The sequence below is a fragment of the Agelaius phoeniceus genome, chromosome W, assembly GCF_051311805.1.
Source record: "Agelaius phoeniceus isolate bAgePho1 chromosome W, bAgePho1.hap1, whole genome shotgun sequence".
NCBI lineage: Eukaryota > Metazoa > Chordata > Aves > Passeriformes > Icteridae > Agelaius > Agelaius phoeniceus.
In genome coordinates, this window is record NC_135301.1 from 5,945,820 (window position 1) to 5,963,498 (window position 17,679).

The 17,679-nt window shown below is 42.4% G+C and overlaps 1 protein-coding gene across 2 annotated transcripts in view; it reads left to right on the plus strand.

The window, feature by feature from the left end:
- Positions 1–6,618: 6,618 nt before the first annotated feature.
- The window catches only part of LOC129133654 (kinesin-like protein KIF2A), a 165,197-nt gene continuing 154,136 nt past the window's right edge, over positions 6,619–17,679 (plus strand). For both annotated transcript variants that reach the window (XM_054653280.1, XM_054653281.1), the window contains exon 1: positions 6,619–6,718. In XM_054653280.1, the coding sequence (XP_054509255.1) occupies positions 6,655–6,718 (64 nt within the window). In that variant the 5' untranslated portion in view covers positions 6,619–6,654. The remainder of the gene's footprint in view (positions 6,719–17,679) is intronic.

Genomic DNA, 17,679 nt, shown 5'->3' on the forward strand with positions numbered 1-17,679 from the left:
AGGAAGATATTGTTAAATTAAAAGAGTTAATTTAAAACTAGCCTAAGTACTAGCTTTAAGCTTACCCTTGTTTGAAAAATCCTTTATCATTTATACATAAATACAGAAAATGGAGTAGCTCATAAAATTTCAATTCAGGAGTGAAGAAGAGTAAAAAATATCTAGTAGCTTATATATCAAAAGATGTTAGACCCAGTAAGCCACAGCTAGCCAGCATGTATTTAAGTTATAATAGCTACTGCAATCCTAGTAAAAAAAAGTTCTAAGCTTACTTTTGGCAGTAAATTATTTAAGTTCACCTTGTACCGTCTGAGGTGTGTTGAATCAAAAAAAAAAAAAAAAAACCAAACAAAAAGCAAAACAGGTAAGAAGGAAAGGAAGAGAGAAGTTGAAGTAGGGAGGTGGTTAGCAAACTCTGAGATGTTAGAATGTGGAGTGATGACATCTTGGTGCTAGAAGAGAGCAGGAGTGTGAATGCAGGTTCTTTGCATGAAAGGCAGGGAAGTGTCTTAACACATGGTTGTTAGGAGGTTATTCAATGCCAAACTGTGTTGTTCTATTTCTAGAGTCTTATATTGTCGTCATTGGATCTCTAAAGTCTATACTTCTTCAGCGTGTTTTTATGGCTGTAGATTTTCACAGCACAGACTCTTTCTTCTGCATGTTGATCTTTCTCAGTTTAGGGTTCTTCTAAGGCTCTCTTTGACTGGCTGACTTGCCCTTTTTTTTTATCTCAGTTAGCTTCATTGGTCACAGCTGCAGCCCAATTAAGGACATCGCAGCTGCAGCTTATCACGGACAACTGGGACTTCTGGGGCAAAGCTTCTATACAGATATTCAAATACAAAACATTTCTTCCACTATATTTCCCCCTTTTCTTTTACTTGAGTTAACAGTTGTACAGATGTTCAAGTACAATACATACATTTCTCTATGACTCAAAGGCTATGTACAACACACATATTTTTTTATGACTTACAGGCTATGTACAACACACATAGCTCTTTGCTCAAAGGCTATACTCTTTCACAGCTCTTTGACTCAAAGGCTATGTTCTCTCGTAGCTCTTGGCTGGTACAGCTTTCAGCTGTCTTATCTTCTGCCAACTATTACCGCAGCTCTTGGCTGCCACAGCAAATATCACCGCAGCTCTTGGCTGCCACAACAAATATCACTGCAGCTCTTGGCTGTCTTATTTTCTGCTAACTATCACATCAGGGTCACCAATTGTTGTTGTTCTATTTCTAGAGTCTTATATTGTTGTTATCGGATCTCTAAAGTCTATACTTCTTCAGCGTGTTTTTATGGCTGCAGATCTTCACAGCACAGACTCTTTCTTCTGCATGTTGTTCTTTCTAAGTTCAGGGTTCTTCTAAGGGTCTCTTTGACTGGCTGACTTGCCCTTTTTTTATCTCAGTTAGCTTCATTGGTCACAGCTGCAGCCCAATTAAGGACATCGCAGCTGCAGCTTATCACGGACAACTGAGACTTCTGGGGCAAAGCTTCTATACAGATATTCAAATACAAAACATTTCTTCCACTATAGAACTGTTGTCCAGAAAGGGTTTAGCAGGACGGACCCTCCTTGAAGAGAAAAGAGGATAAGTTGACTAGAGAAAGAAAAAGAATGTCAGGAGCACCTGAGGATGCCAAGTTTGGGGTTGTCAAGGTTGGGAGGTGTCTGACCACTCCCTAGGAGCGGCGGGGTCTTGGGGGCTGCGGCAGGGACCAATCCATGGAGGTGACCTGGCAGCGGTGCTGGGAGAAGAGGACACAGGTTTGCCAGGCAGGAGCGGGCTGGCTCCGTGGCAGAACTACCGGGGTGGCTCCCAGATTGTCGGGGTCCCGAGTCGAGGATGGCAGTGTCGGCCCCGGTAAGTGGGCCGAGAGAGAGAAGGAAAGAGAAAGAGAGAGAAGAAGAGAGAGAGAGAGGGCAAAAGATACCCAAGGCATGCCCCCAGGGTCCCCATGCCCGTGGCTGTTCCCCCCTGCTCTGGCCCTGCAGCAAAGTGGCAGCACCGGGGAAAGGGCAAAGAAGAGCATTGACAGCAAGGCTGTGAAGAGAGGGGGAGGGGGGCTAGCACTAAAAGATAAAATCAAAGCAGAGATTGATGACTCTCCAAACCTCACAAAGTAGGTTGTTTTTCTTAAGTAAGAAGTTTTTTTTCTTTTGTGTGTTTTTTTTTGCTGTTAAAAAGAAGTTGTTTTTTTTTTCCCTGAAGAATGGGTTTGTAAGGCTAAAACAATTAAATGCTGCCCAAAAAGTAAAAAGCAATAGATGTGATACCTCTCGTGTTGAAATTGGTCAGGCTTTTCTTATTTAACTAACTGTAACTCACAGAAAGAAGAATTTGCCTCTGCAGCTATTAGCACAGCTGGATATAAGAAGAAGAGGCTGCTGTGGAGAAAGCTTTTAGCTAAACCCAGAAAGTTTAGAAGAAAAGCAAATGGTAGAAGTTAATACAGTATTGTCTTTCTTTTATTACTATGCTATTAAGAAGTCCTTTCAAGGTACTACTGAAGCAACAATCGGAATCACGGAAAGAGGGTGAATTAATGCCAACAGAATCAAAAGACTTGTGAAGAAACCTGAAGAATAGACTATCACATTTAAACCAGGTGATACCAAACTGACTTTCCAATGGGGACTGAATGGTAATAGTTTAATGTTGCAGTGTGGTTTCCTGTCTCACCTATCCCATCCCCCTCAGGTACGCCAACCTTTCCCCCTCCCCCTTTGCCCTCCTGCCTGGGAGCTGTCCATCAATCTTCACCTTCCAGCAAGGCGTCGTGTGATTGGCAGATGCCCCCCAGGCCTGGGCTCATTGGTTTGTCCTAGCATCCACATCCCTTGCCCCCTCCCCTCCTCACACTTGGTTGGCCCTCACCTGTCCCTCCCCTCCCCCTGTCCCCGGGGCTTAAAAGGACATGAGACCACGCGGCCGGGGTCTCTGTCTGGAGCTGTTACCACATTCAGAAGTCTGCCATGCTACAATAAAACTCTGGATTTAAGCTCTACAGCAGAACCCGCTTCTTTTCTCTTCACTGTTGCCTGAACCTTTTCCACCAGAGGTAAACTGAGTTCCTATTTTGCCTGGATTTGTTCTGAGTGCCCAGCTGCAGCACCCAGCCGGCCAAAGGTATCTCTGAGGTGAAAACACCACAGCTGCAGCCTTTGGTCCAGCAGCGAGGCCAGACGAAGCCAGGCAGGACACACCCCAAAACATTCGGGGTCTAATATTTAATAGTTTAGAAAAACCCAAATGATCCAAGAAATGTACAAAGAATAACACTGAATTAAGAAGTAAGACAGTGCTTATATCACTGGTTTCAAGCACTACCTGAATAAAACATCTCCTTTGGGGAGGAATACTTCAGATAAAAAGATCAAGACTGTTTTTGTATTCTGACCTTAGCCTGTGAATTGTACAGGGGGGAAGGGGAATTACTATTTCCATTAGTAAACTTTATTTGATTCATTCCAATACTGGACATGCTATCTGGGTTATAAGTAAATGCTTGAATTGTGGGAATAATTAGTATTGTGGTTCACAAAATTTATGCTCTTATTGCAAAAAGTGTTAAAGTAATAACTTTGTTTTGTGGATGGGAATTATTAGTGCCTGTTGAATGAGAGATACCTGAGGAACGGTAAGAGACCACAGTTAAAGGGTGTCAAAAACAATTTGCCTAGAAAATACTTAAGAGAAAGTGACAAGGAAATAGAGGGCAAGACCAGATTGGCCTCTGTATTTTGCCACCGAGAAGATCAAATACACCTGCTGTGGGTTGCAACCTCACAGGCATGGGAGGTGGGAGTATAAGCCATACTGGACCTCTGTTATTCCTGTTTCTGGCACTCATTTGTCGTCTTTTCCCTTTTGGGATACCAGCAAGATTGTGTCACAAATGCTACGGAAAGCATCACATAAAAAGAAACCAAAGTTCCTCTTTTATTACACATACCCATGTCAACAGCCACTGTTATAACCCATCCAAATTAAGAACCTGTAGGCAAAAAGGAGAAATTTATTAGATCACAAGAAACTTAGGAAAAAGTGGTAATAGATTTGGATTTGAATGTCTAAAAGGAGAGAGATGGATTTTTTTACATTTAATCTTGAAGATACAGTTCAAGATTTGGTAAAAAAAAAAAGTAAATATAAAGGTAAAACCAGCACAGCAATTTAACTCTGTATTGACCCCAAATTATCTATTGAGTCGTATTACAAGACTCCAAGCAGTTATAGAAATGATAGCAAATAAAGCTGCCCAGGCATTAGAGTTAATATCAAGTCAGCTAAGCCAAACAAAACCTGTAGTGTATCAGAATAGGTTGACTTTAGACTATTTATTGGCAAAAGAAGGGGATGTTTGTGGAAAGTTTAATTTATCAGATTGTTGAAGATTGATGACCACAGAAAAGTCATTCTAGCAAAAGCGAAAGAAATCAAAGAAGAAAAAAAAAAATATATATGCATATAATAACCCAGGTACTGGTCCAGAATAATTAGAAAACAATGTTAAAACCTAGCTGGTGGGGTAATGTATTAGAAGAAATTAAGATCTTTCATTTTATGTGTTACAACTGTTTTTATATCTCTTCCTTGTGTAATCCCCTCTTTTATTTTGCCAGCATAGTCCAGAAGATGCAAGTAGATAAGAAATATTGCTCAAGCCAAATGATTTACAAAGAATAAGAGTGGGGATTGTGAAAAATGCATGTATTTTATGATTGGCTTTTCGCAAATATTAAAATGAATATTATATGTGTTGTGTTAGAAAGGAATTCTGTATTAATTCTCTTAAGTACTGTGTTAAATATAGTTTTAGGTTATAAAAATTGTTAAAATAGAAACAATGCTATGTAGGATACTCTTTTTAAAAAGAAAGGACTCGCAGGGAGATAGCAGCCACAGGACACCTAAATCTTTCAGAGAAGAAGAATTTATGGCCCTCTTATCAGAAGAAAGCAACTTCTTCCCACCTCGAAGGCACTGTTAGGATTTGGAGGAAGAAGTTGATGATGACCAGACAGAATCCAGTATTTGAATGGAATTTATGCATCGTATATGAAGTGTATGAATATGCAACAGGCTACTGTTTTTAAGGGTTAATCCTTTATTAACGGGTGTCCTTTTTTGGGCATGCTGCCCAGAAAAAGGTACCCGGACGTCCGTAACTCTTTGTCTTTATTGTCTCATATTGTCCTAATTCAACTTGTCCAAATTATTATTACTCTAATTGTATTACTATTTTTATAACCATTTTATTACTATTAAACTTTTAAAATTTTGAAAACAAGTGATTGGCGTTTTTCACAAGAAAGATCTCCTGTCCTATTTATTTCACCTAAGGTACAGTAATCATTATAGGCAAACAAGGAAGATGAAATGAGTTTTGAGGTGTTTTAAAATTGTATAAAATCAATCATGAGGTGAAGATGGATGGGTGCTGTTGACAGTGTGGACTTATTTGGACTGATGCTGGCAGTTTGGGGAGCAAGTACAAAGCATGCTTCTAAGCTGCTTTACTTGGCACATGGGAGCCTTATGAGTTGATATTAGGCAGATAAAGCTATTACATTAAAACTTCAAGGCAGCTGTGAAAAACACGTTCACTGTCCTGTGAAAATTTAAGAAGTTTAATAAAGGACAATAGGAGACAAGGACCATAGAGCAAAGGTTATTACGGCCGGGTGCATCTTGGCACACAGCCAAGAGCACACTTGTCTTCTAGGATACCCCTTAAATACCTTTTCCATTGTATCAGCCTGTTGCATATTCATAGACCCTTATGCATAGTAAACATTTTCCCCAAACAAGTTTACATGTTCCAAGAATTGTTTAGCATGGCTCCTCCTTGGGTCTGCTGTTTTAGAGCATGCATATTCCTTGGTTGTTGTATTTAGTCCATTCTTATCACCTCCAGTTTTTGGGCCTTGGTCCACAGTCTTCAGACGGTGAGTGCTGATAGTTGGCATATCTGTAGCAGGTGTCCTTATCCTATGTTCATTGGATGTTATCCCATCCAAGCAGGCATTTTAACACAAGCATACTTATTTCACTACTATGTCTAAGCTTAATAACAACAGAAATGAAAACTATATCTTTATAACAAAGTTACTTTAACACTGCACATATAAAATCCATTTTAATATTTGTGAAAAGCCAATATTATAATATATATGTATAACAGCAGCAGAGTCACAATTTTGTGCCAAATAGGTACACGTGTGTGTTTTTAAGTCAGGGACAAGGCCAAGAGGAGAGGCTCGCATAGGCAGCTCGCAGCTGGGACGAACATCTGGTCCAGGCTAAAGCGAGCAGGGAGGCAGCCCCTGGGGAGTGGGGGCGCCCATCTTGTGCCAGCCCTGCCCAGGTGCTGTGAAGGGCGGAGAACAAACCGCGGCGGAGCTTCTACCCCCGCCTTCTCCGTGAGCCGGGCCTGTCGTGATGCCGCGGCGAGCTGCACAGGCGCTGCAAGTACCAGTGTTTGTTATATCCGGCCGGCGCCTTTACTCTTTCTCTCCGCCCCCCGCTTTCCGCCCGCCTGCCCTCTCGAAGCCGCCGCCTTCGCTGCTGTGTGCGCCCTCACTGCCCCCTGTGCGCTGTCCGGCAGTGCCTCCGATATCCCCGGCTGCCCCATGAAGCGATGGCAGCGGCCAACTTCAGCAAGGTTCAGATAGGGATCTACGTGGAGATCAAGCGCAGCGATGGTCAGTAGGGCAGGGGCGGCGGGAGGGAGCCAGTTCGACGAAGTGGCCGAGTGCCGTCGCCCCGGTGCGTGGCGCGGGGGAGGCTGCCCGCGGGGCCCATTGTGTGCGCGGGGCTGGGAAGTGGCTGGGCCTGGTGCGCGCTGCGGTTGTCAGGGGAGTGCTCGCGCTTGGCGGTGGAGGGCGGTTGCGTGGGGCGTGAGCGGCGGCTACCGCTGGTGGCGGGGAGGCTGCAGCAGGCCGGGGAGGCGACGGGGGGGGCGCGGCGGTGAGTTAAGGGGCTGAAATGGGGGGGAGAAGAGGGGTGCGAGAGGGATGAAGACGAGATGGAAGGGGCTCATGTGGGAGGAGAAAACGGGACAAGTTTAGGGTGAGCTATGAGATGTGCGGGGTCGCTGTGGATGGGGTTGAGGTGATTTGGGGGAAAGAGGGGTGTGGGTGGGAGAAAAGCACGGGGAGGTTTTGGCGGATAGGTGGGAGGGGATGAGGTGATGGAAGGAGGAAAGGCTTTCAATGCAAAGTAACGACTTCTTGTTTGCTTTGGCGTTTGAGCCGTGTTCAGAAAAAATGACAGCAGTATGCTCTGACAGAAATGCCTTTAGATGCTTTCATCATTTGACAAAAAAACTTGGTATTATTATTCCGGTTGTTCCTTATGATTAAAATACACAAAAAGTATTTTCTGTTTATGCCTATGGATTCTTTTTTCTCTGTTGGGGATCCAGTGTTTCTCATCTTGTCCAGTATCTCTTGATGGGAGGATGTATGTTGCTGACTAAAAATACACACGAATAAAGGAAGTGTGTGTGTTAGGTTTAGGGTACTAATTCATCATATTCGTCCAGAATGAGAACTGAAATGGGAAGTTCACTGACTGAATCAATGACAAGTCATTTGTGACTTCAGGTCTTCAATTTGAGTGGGAATATGTAATCTGTTGTAGATCTTGTCAGCGAAGAAAGCCGACTTGTTCTTCACACTCTGGACTGCAGTGCACAGAGGGGAGGGAATGCCTCTGTGAGATCTATGACATCTACTAAACTGGGGTGGGGTTCTGCTGGGATTTTCTGGAAAGTATTTTTTATTTTTTATTTTTTTTTCTCATCTCCTAGATTCAGGAGCTTCCTAAAGAATAAGCAGGTGTTTTTAAGGAAAGAAAGACCTGGAGGTCAAAGGCACTGAAGTTAGCATGGTCATAAGACAGGAAATGAGCATCGAACAAGCTTTATGCAGCTTGTCTACTCATGTCCCATACTGCCATTCAACCCTACAATAAAATATTAGTCGGTGTTACCTGGACACTATATTAAACCTAAGCCCTTAATTTGTGCTTAATGGCTTGTATGTCATGTGAAGGATCTGATTGGTCTGGCAGTTATTTACATAACTCCTGCAGATCTCTGTCTGAGGTTTCAGAAAACCTCACTGTAGCAACTTGTAAAACTTTTTCTGAGGCTTGTGTGAACTTCTAATAAATGTTGCTGTTTGTTTTGTATGCCTTTGGAAAATAAAGTATGAGAAAGCTTTGCTTCTTTCCTCCCCTTCCCCCCAGGTTCTGCTGTCTGTAATGTCAGAAGTGAGGACAGTAACTCTTGAACATAACAATCCTTATTTTCAGTATTGTTAATGGTTTACATATTTCGCCGTATCACTTACATATGTGATGCAGCACATTAAATATATTACACATTGATAATAGGGAGATGCCTTCACAGCAGTTGCTCAAACTATAGAATTTTGAGCATTTGTATTAATTTGGCCCTTGTGAGCAACCAGACTGCAGTGTCATACCAGAGTTAGCGAGTCCTGGTTATTGTGAGGTTTGCTTGTTTTCCATTGGGACTGGAGGAGGAGATGCTCTGTTATAATTCCAGCTACTCCTCTGTTCTGTCATTCTCTTTCCAGTAAACTGTAGGAGGAACTGTCCTAGGTATGTGGAAGGGAGCATTTTAAGAAATATATCAAAGGACAGACAGCACTAGATTGCATTTAGCTTGCATTGCCTTTCAGAAGGTAGGTTTCTGACCTGAGCTGTGGTTGCACAGGCAATTGAGATTGATCTATCTGTTTCTGACAGGGGGAGGGTCTTGTTGCCTGTCAGCTGTGTTGTTTCTACTAACTCTCCCATCCAGTGTGGCCAGTTGTCATGGTTTAATCCCAGCAAGCCCCATGCAGTCACTCGCTCAATCTCCCCCCAGTAGGATCAGGGAGAGAATTGTAAGGGTAAAAGTGAGAGAACTCACAGGTTGAGATAAAGACAGTTTAATAGGAAAAGCAAAAGCCACACACACAAGCAAACCAAAGAATTAATTCACCACTTCCTATGAGCAGGCAGATGTTCACCCATCTCCAGGAAAGCAGGGATACATCACATGTATTGGTTATTTGGGAAGACAAATGCCATAACTTCAAATATCTCCCTCCTCCTTCTTCTTTCCCTCATTGTAAATACTGAGCATGATGTCATATGGTCTGGGATATCCCTTTGGCCAGTTGGGGTCAGCTATCTCAGCTGTCTCCTCCCAACCTCCCATGCATGCCCCAGCCCCTTCCCCAGCATGGCAGTACAAAAAGCAGCAAAGACCTTGGATCTGTGTAAACCCTGCTCCGGAATAAAAAAACCATTTATATTATCAACCCTGTGTTCAGCACAAGTCCAAAACATAGCCCCATACCAGCCACTTGGAAGAAAACCAACTCTACCCCAGCCAAAAGCAACAGAGCAATGTTTTTTTCCTCTAATACATTAATACATTTAATTGATGATTGGATTCACTAAACACAGCAGAAAACTTTTGAATGTGTTGGTTTTCTTCAGGATTACTGAGATCAAATGATTTAGAGGGATCTGCGACCTCAATACTATCAGTGTATAGGAAACGCATGGACAAGGTTAAGGTTAAAAGTATGATCTTGTTCAGTAACTGTGAGCTACCTGAATCTGCTCTACCCAAAACTACATTCTAGGTAGAATCAGAGCTGTGTATTGTGCCAACTATCCTAGCATGAAAGCATGATTAAAACCATTTAAAAAACTTTTGGAGAAAATGGTGTGTTGGTCTGGGCTTTTTTTCCCATTGCCTTATCTGTACGTGTCGGCGATGGAGAGAGACGGGGAGACTGACTCGGTGATCAGAATCTGATTTTATTGTGGGATACAAGCACTTATATACTATTTTAGGGAGATTAGTAATGTGCACTACAATGATTAGGTTAGAATCATATACACAAACTTATGCATATAACAACACCTCTTGCTTACAGAGTTTAATAGGATTTTCTTTTTCCGGTAAACCTGTCTAATTAAATCTTCTTGCTATCTAGATCTAATTTTCAAAGTTCCGTTTGCTTTTGCCAAGGCATTTTATCTATCAGTTTTCTTATGCTGATAAGGTCCAAAGTACTCTCTGTCTTGTGCACCCCAATATGTATGAAGTCCTTTTTTAAAATGAAAATTGTTTTGAGATGTAAGTATAATAATTTTAAATTTTCTTATTTACCTGTTTATTTGCTGAATCCATGTGGTGTGTTCAGTGATGGCCAAATGCCAGTGTACCTACTAGAATATACTTACTCATTTCCTGCTGTGAGACAGGATTAGGAGGAAGGCAAAGCAGGCTCAAAGCTTTAAAAGGATATATAGGAAACTTTATTAACAGTAAATAAAGAATAATGAGAATCAGAATAAAACCTTTAGAACATTTCTCCTCCCCCCTACAACCTTTTCTTCCCACTAACAATGTACAGAAACAATTCAGTCAGTTTACCACCTCTAAAATAGTCTTTCTTCAGTTCATTTAGGGAGAGGAGTTTCCCTTGCCATGCCATGGAGACTTCTCCACAAGAAACAGTTCTCTCAGGGCTTTTAATGTCCACGAATAGAAGCTGCCTGGGAATCTGCAATAGTGGAGTCCCTCCCATTTTTCACAGCTTTCCCACAGTTGTGTTTATGGGCCATGTCAACTCATGGGGTACTTTTTTAAGGATGAGCTGTTCAAGAGCAAAGGTTCTCTTTATCTATTTCTGAAATTGTCCTCATCTCTAGGAGCAGAGGTCTTCTTTTTTCCCTGGGGGCAAAGAATCTTCATCACTCTTCTCTCTTTCTGTCCAAATTTCTCATGGGATCACAGCTACTTCAACATCTGCTTGCTTTAGCATAGGTGCCTTTGCTAATATCTGTCACTCTTGAGTAAGTAATGACGCAGACTCATCAGAAGGTTGATTGGCATAACGCACACTGTATATTTGGAACTGCTCCTTTTTATAAGCTGTTCCAATCCAGGTAGATTTGATTGGTCATTCAGTTAATACATTTCACCTGATTGGCTAATTAACAAGAAGCCCTTCTTATAAACAATCTTTGAGAAAAACAAGAAAACAGAGAGTAGGAAAACAACACCTGCAGGTGTTTATAATAATAAGCTATCATTGTTTATCTTCAACTCCCTAAAGTCTCTCAAGCCGATTCTGGGAAAACTTATCTAGTTTTATCGCTCTCTGACCAGGATGTCACATCCACAGGTCCCCCTTTTTGTTTAAAGGAGGTGTTTGTAATCCTCTGTGGTGCCCCTTGCAGAAAGGAGAACAAACACAACTCCAGGGGTTCCTCTAGCAGTTGCTAATTATCAATCAGAACCTCAATCGGAGGCAATTTTGAAATGGTCGGAGAGATCAAATCTTGTGATTTCCTCTTACAAGAAATACACTATCAATCTTAAAATCAGTTACCTATTCTAATACAATATCTATACTAGTTCTAATATAGTAACAACTTATCATTAGTTTGTTCAAAGAACTGACAGTCTTAATTTGTCAACAGCCTATTTCCAGAAACATAGAAAGGATAGAATGTTCATTCCCCACTCGTGGAGGGGCCATCTGATTGGAGGTCGTCATCTTGATCATCATTCGGAGGTTGCCTGTTGGCCACATTCTGTTTTTGGTGTCACAGGTCAGGGTGAACACACCTCGCAGGTACCCACCGTACCCCAGTATCTGTGGCAACACAGGCATACCCGTGACCCCAAGTGATAAGGTTGTATGGGCCGTCCCACTTATTAGGGACTAGGTCCCGTATCCAGACTTTTGCTTGAGGCAGGTGCGTCTCACCTGAAGAGTGAAGTGAGAGAAAGTGATTTAGAATGACAGGATTCTCTGAATTCTGTGGCACTGTAAGATGATTGATTGTATATAGAGATGTTTCCATTCGACTGTGTGGCGTTTCTCCAGGCATTCCCCTTTTTCGTTTGTCCAGAACAAGCTTTAAGGTACCATGAGCACATTCAACAATGGCCTGGCCCATTGTAGAGTGCAGGATACCAAGTTTGTGTGACACTCTCCATAAATACAAAAACTGATGTGTCTTCTGCCCCATAGGCGGGGACATTATCAGTTTTCACAGAAGAAGGTATTTGCAAAACTGCAAAAGCCATCCTCCAATGGGCAATCACGTCGCGACTCTTTTCTCCAGTGTGAGCAGAGGCCCACATGGCAGAGGAGAAGGTGTCAATAGACACGTGCACATATTCAATTCGGCCAAATTCAGCGATGTGAGTAACATCTGTTTGCAAAGCTGCAAGACCTTTAAGCCTCTGGGTTTTAGCCCTGCTGGTAAAGGTGCAGCAAGTCCATGACAGTCAGTGCAAGAACTGACAATGTCACGAGCCTCAGTTGGTGTCAAGTGAAATTGTTTCTGCAAAGTATGTGCACTTTGATGGAAAAAATCATGCTCCGCTTTGGCTTGCGCAATCTTGTCAGGCTGAGGCGCTACCCAGGCAGGGTTAGCCAACCTCTCAGCCCTGGCATTACCTTCTGTTATGAAACCTGGTAAATTGGTGTGACTCTGAATGTGCAGGATGTAATACGAACAAACTCAGGCCTGAATTGCACTCCACAAGGTTCTCAACTGAAACAAAACTGTGTTATTGACTTCCGTCAGGAGTGAACAATCCAAATGCTTGGTTATGTCTGCAACATAGGCAGAATCAGTGAGCAAGTTCAGAGGCACCTGAGAAAATTTATGGAATGCCATGGCAATGGCCTTTAACTCAACCAGTTGGGCCGAGCCCGACTCATGGCCTGTCGTAACGGCGGGAGAGATGCGACACACCATATGCGATGAATAGCAAATCTCGAAGTTTATTGAAAGCTTACACATTTTTATAATAGTGTTAATGAAGCTTATGCATATTGCAAAATCTGAGCTCATTATTGGTTAAAGCACACTATAATCAAACACACCTACTTCTATCTCTTAACAATTATTTTGCTTCTATGTGTACATTCTTCTAATTTCTCTACCTTGGGATAACTACATTTTCTGACAAGCAATTTTCTCCCCCGTCTTCCCGTTTTAGAGAAGGTCACTGTGACCTTCGTCAGTAATTAGGCATCGGTTGCTCAGTTCCCAGCTTGTTTCTCTTACCCTTATCCATTGGTATCACATCGGAATGTCCTTTCTCAGCTAACCAATAATCCAAAAAGCTCTCTACATCTCCCCTGTTTTTCTGTTGAACAAGCATAGTTTGATTAAATGCAGTAGTTATCATCTTTTGCACCATATTCTGCAAGCATATACAAAAACAAGGCAAGACTAATACTAACAGCAAAACTACAATAGCTACTACAATGCTAACCTTAATAAGTGAACGTAACCACAATCCTAAGTTTAAAGATTTGAGCCATCCATCAATACCAAGGCCTGATTCCACCTGTAAGTTCCCAGTTAACCTCCGTAACTCAGAGAGCTGTGAGTGTACAGATCGTGCATTTCATGCAACACATGCCCTCAAATTCATCACAACCATGGCCTTGTGCAAGTAAGAGAAAATCAATCGCAGCTCTATTTTGAAGCGTTGCATGGCAAATAGAATCTACATCAAGCAAAAGACTGGAAATTGCTAAAGAAGTTGCATTTGTTTGTTTAGCAAGCCAACACCCTAACTTATTTAAACTAGCATAAGCATCTGCGGCTGATACCCCTGGAGTTAAGAAAGATGCTGCAACTATGGCTGCTGGGGACCAAAACTTTACATCGTCCTGGCAGTCAGCTGTAAATGCATACCACACAAGTGGAAAAATATACTGTAGCCAAAATACCACTTTTGAAATGAACAAATAGTTTAGATGCTTGATCTGTGTGAAGCCTTTGTTTCAGTGAAGTCTGACGTATCAACAAAGTCTTTCAGCATCTTGGTTAAACACAGGAAACAGAGAAAAATAACTCAGAACTAACTCACCTATAAAATATTAAGAAATACAAATCAGATGACGTGTTTTAGATCGGATATTTAAGACAAATAAGCAGTGTAGAATAACTCATGTGCTTGTGAATCTCCTTATGCAAAGCCAGTGAAGAACTTAACACATGTGAGACAAGCTACAGCTCACACTGGTTATTTTCAGAGGAGAAAAAAATATAAGAAGTGATGGAGAAGTTACAAGTTGAGTCAGGTGCTTAGAGTATTGCAGGTTTGCTTTAAATTGAACAGGTACAAGAAATATGTTTCTAAGTACAAAGGGACATTACTGCTGTGGTATGATTTTTTAAATTCATATTCTCTTTCAGATTAAAATGTAAATTAAATGAGAGAATATTTTAAATGACATATTGTGTTCTCACTTGGACAAAGAAAAAGGATAACAACTAAGTACAAAATACTCTTTGTTCGATGTTACAGGAAAAGCTAAGCAACAGTTTTCTTGTAGACTGAAATCATTATTCAAACAACAGAATGAATGTTTTCTAGGCCTCAAACATCAGTGTTTATGCTTTATGTTTTAAAAGTCAATTGATGCTTAAACAGTAGGGATGAATACATTCTTTTTGGTAATTATTTATCAAAATTGTCCACAATAATAATAATAATATTAATATTATGGTTGGAAGTCTATTATATATTTTAGTATCTGTTTGGAGTGGAAGTTTTGTTGTTTTTGTTGTTTGGAGGGAGTTGTTTTTTTGTGCAAACTAACATTCAGGTTAAATTATAATTCTAAATGTTACATGACATCCAGTCCAGTTTTCTAAACATATAAATGTATACAATGAGTAACAGTTGTTTGGATTTTCTTCCTGCATCTGTATAAGCAGTTATAGCATCTGATAAGGACTTTAGTGATCTTTTTGGGCATTAAATCTAACTCCACTGTCCTATCACGACCTTTTTGAGCAAATCAGTTAAAATGTCAATTTTCTGAAGAAGAGTTTTATGTTGTTGAAGTGGAGGAGATATCCATTCCAAGGCCCATATCTCCCCCGTTTTTCTGTTATGCTAAGTAAGTGCACCCAATAAAATTTTTTTTTTTTTTTTTTTTTTTTTTTTTTTTTTTTTTTTTTTTTTTTTTTTTTTTTTTCCCACACCAAACTGTCAGCTGTACAGGGAGATCAAGATCACGTCTCTGAACACTGCCTTGTGTAACACGGTCTAATATCTGCTGCAGTGTTTCAGCCTGTTCAGGGGCTATACGAACAGGCTGTGCAGGATCAGTTCCCTTTAACAAAGGTCAAAGTGCATCTAACAGTTCAGTGTTCGATTCGCATACGTGGAAAAAGAATATACAGCATAATAGAACTCTCCCTTACATAGCCAGCGTCTATTATTCTAGATAAAACAAACAATCTTAACACTGTAGCCGAGAAATGTCCTAAAAGCAAAACTCTCACAGATAATCCATCAATAATGAGTGGTCTCTTTACTCTCGTTGGGACTTTTGTGGGTGAATATTTACCAAAGTCACTGTCTGCTGCTGTTGCTAGGTCTACCACGAGGCTCCCGGCGGTTGCGGGCTGAAGGCAGGTTTAGCCGAAGTGGTGATAGCTGCGGGCAGCCGCGGGGCGGGCGGACTCACCGGAGCCCGCTGCTCCACGGGGGGCGGAAGGCCCGTCCTGCCGTCCCCCCCTCGGCTCGGGGGCGGGGCGGCTGCGGAGCGGTGCTGGCGGCTGCGGAGCGGGAGGCGGCCGCGCTGCAGCTGCTGAGTCGCCCAGGGCCGGGGCCGGCACGAGCCTCTCCGGCGGGGCGGCTGCGGGCTGTGCGCTGCGGCAGGGCTGCGGAGGGTGCGGGTCCGGAGCGGGAGGAGGCGGAGGCGGTGCAGGGTTTAACACCGGGGCAGGCGGCGCGGACGGCACGGCTGGAATACGCGCGGGGAGGCTGCTGCCCGCGGCAGCAGCCGATAGCTGCAGGGAGCTGCTTTTTAGAGCAGGAGTTTGTATCGGCGGGGACCCAAACCAGTCTCTGCAACTCCTGTTGCTTTCACGGGCTGCACTAGTCTGCTGGGCAGCTCTTTCCTCCGCCTGGTATTTCAAGAATTCAGCGTGCACGACTCGCCATAAATTTCCCAACTCTTTCGCGGTCTTATCCTCATCTATGATTGCACGCCACAACTTATCTCCGAATATACGCCATTCTGACAATTCATGCACTGTATGTGGATTACGAAAAAACTCCTGTGCACACCCATAAGCTAACAACCCAGGAAGTTCTTTCTGTAAATCTATCCCTCTAATCTGACGCCCTCGTAAAAAGTCAGTAAATAAATCATATGCTGCTTGCCTGTCTTTATCCATTTTAACGACGATTGCGCGCTTCTTGCGGCTCTATTCAGGTCCGGCAGCACGTAGCAGCCGGGCCCTGCTATCAGGTCGCCCGGGGCACGAACACCTTCCTTTTTCAGCAGTGTTTTTTGCCGTCCCCAGCCGCGAAAGGACCTGCACTTGACTTTTACGCCTCCGACCGTGGCTAGTCCCGAAGGTACACGTCGGGGGTCACCATTTGTCGTAACGGCGGGAGAGATGCGACACACCATATGCGATGAATAGCAAATCTCGAAGTTTATTGAAAGCTTACACATTTTTATAATAGTGTTAATGAAGCTTATGCATATTGCAAAATCTGAGCTCATTATTGGTTAAAGCACACTATAATCAAACACACCTACTTCTATCTCTTAACAATTATTTTGCTTCTATGTGTACATTCTTCTAATTTCTCTACCTTGGGATAACTACATTTTCTGACAAGCAATTTTCTCCCCCGTCTTCCCGTTTTAGAGAAGGTCACTGTGACCTTCGTCAGTAATTAGGCATCGGTTGCTCAGTTCCCAGCTTGTTTCTCTTACCCTTATCCATTGGTATCACATCGGAATGTCCTTTCTCAGCTAACCAATAATCCAAAAAGCTCTCTACAATGGCCCTCCAACATTTGCCATCCAGATTCATCCTTCCAAGTAACAATGGCTTTCCCCCTTTTTGTGGAACTGTCAGGGAAGACAGTGGGTCCTTGCACTGGCACCTGGCTGCTTTTTGGCTGCAATGAAAGATTGGTTGTTTTTACCAACTGTAATAACTTATGACTGGGCATATGATAGGCAATCTGCCCTGAAAAGTTCTGCAGAGCACTTTGCAAAGGAGCACTGTTAGCAAAGCTCCATTCAAAGTCTACCCATTCTACTGGAAGAATGATTGTTGCAGGATTGGCTGCCATCAATTGCAAACACTGTCGACAGCATTTGATTATCAAATGAGTGATCAGTTCAAATAATGTGGGTGCTGTCTTTTTTGGTTGATGGGGCAAAAAGACCTATTACAAAATGTGCAAAGGATAAGACCATTTGTCACTCCATTGGCCAATGATACCCATAGGATAAAATCTGGATTGGTAATGAAGACAGTGATATCAATGGAAAGGTCTACTCGATGAACCTGACAAGCAGAAACAGCCTTTTGGACCTTCCCCAGCACTTGTCACACCTCAGGAGTCAATTTCCAAGGTGATCTCAGGTCAGGGTCCCCCTTTAGATTACCATACAGCAGGAACAGTTTTTCGGTTAGTCCCAAGTAAGGATGCAACCAACTGATGGCACCCATCAATTTCTGGGCATCATTCAAGGTCTTAATAGAATCCTAGAATTGTACTGTAGTAAACCCCATAGATTTAGGAAAAGCACCATGGAGAATATGAAAAATA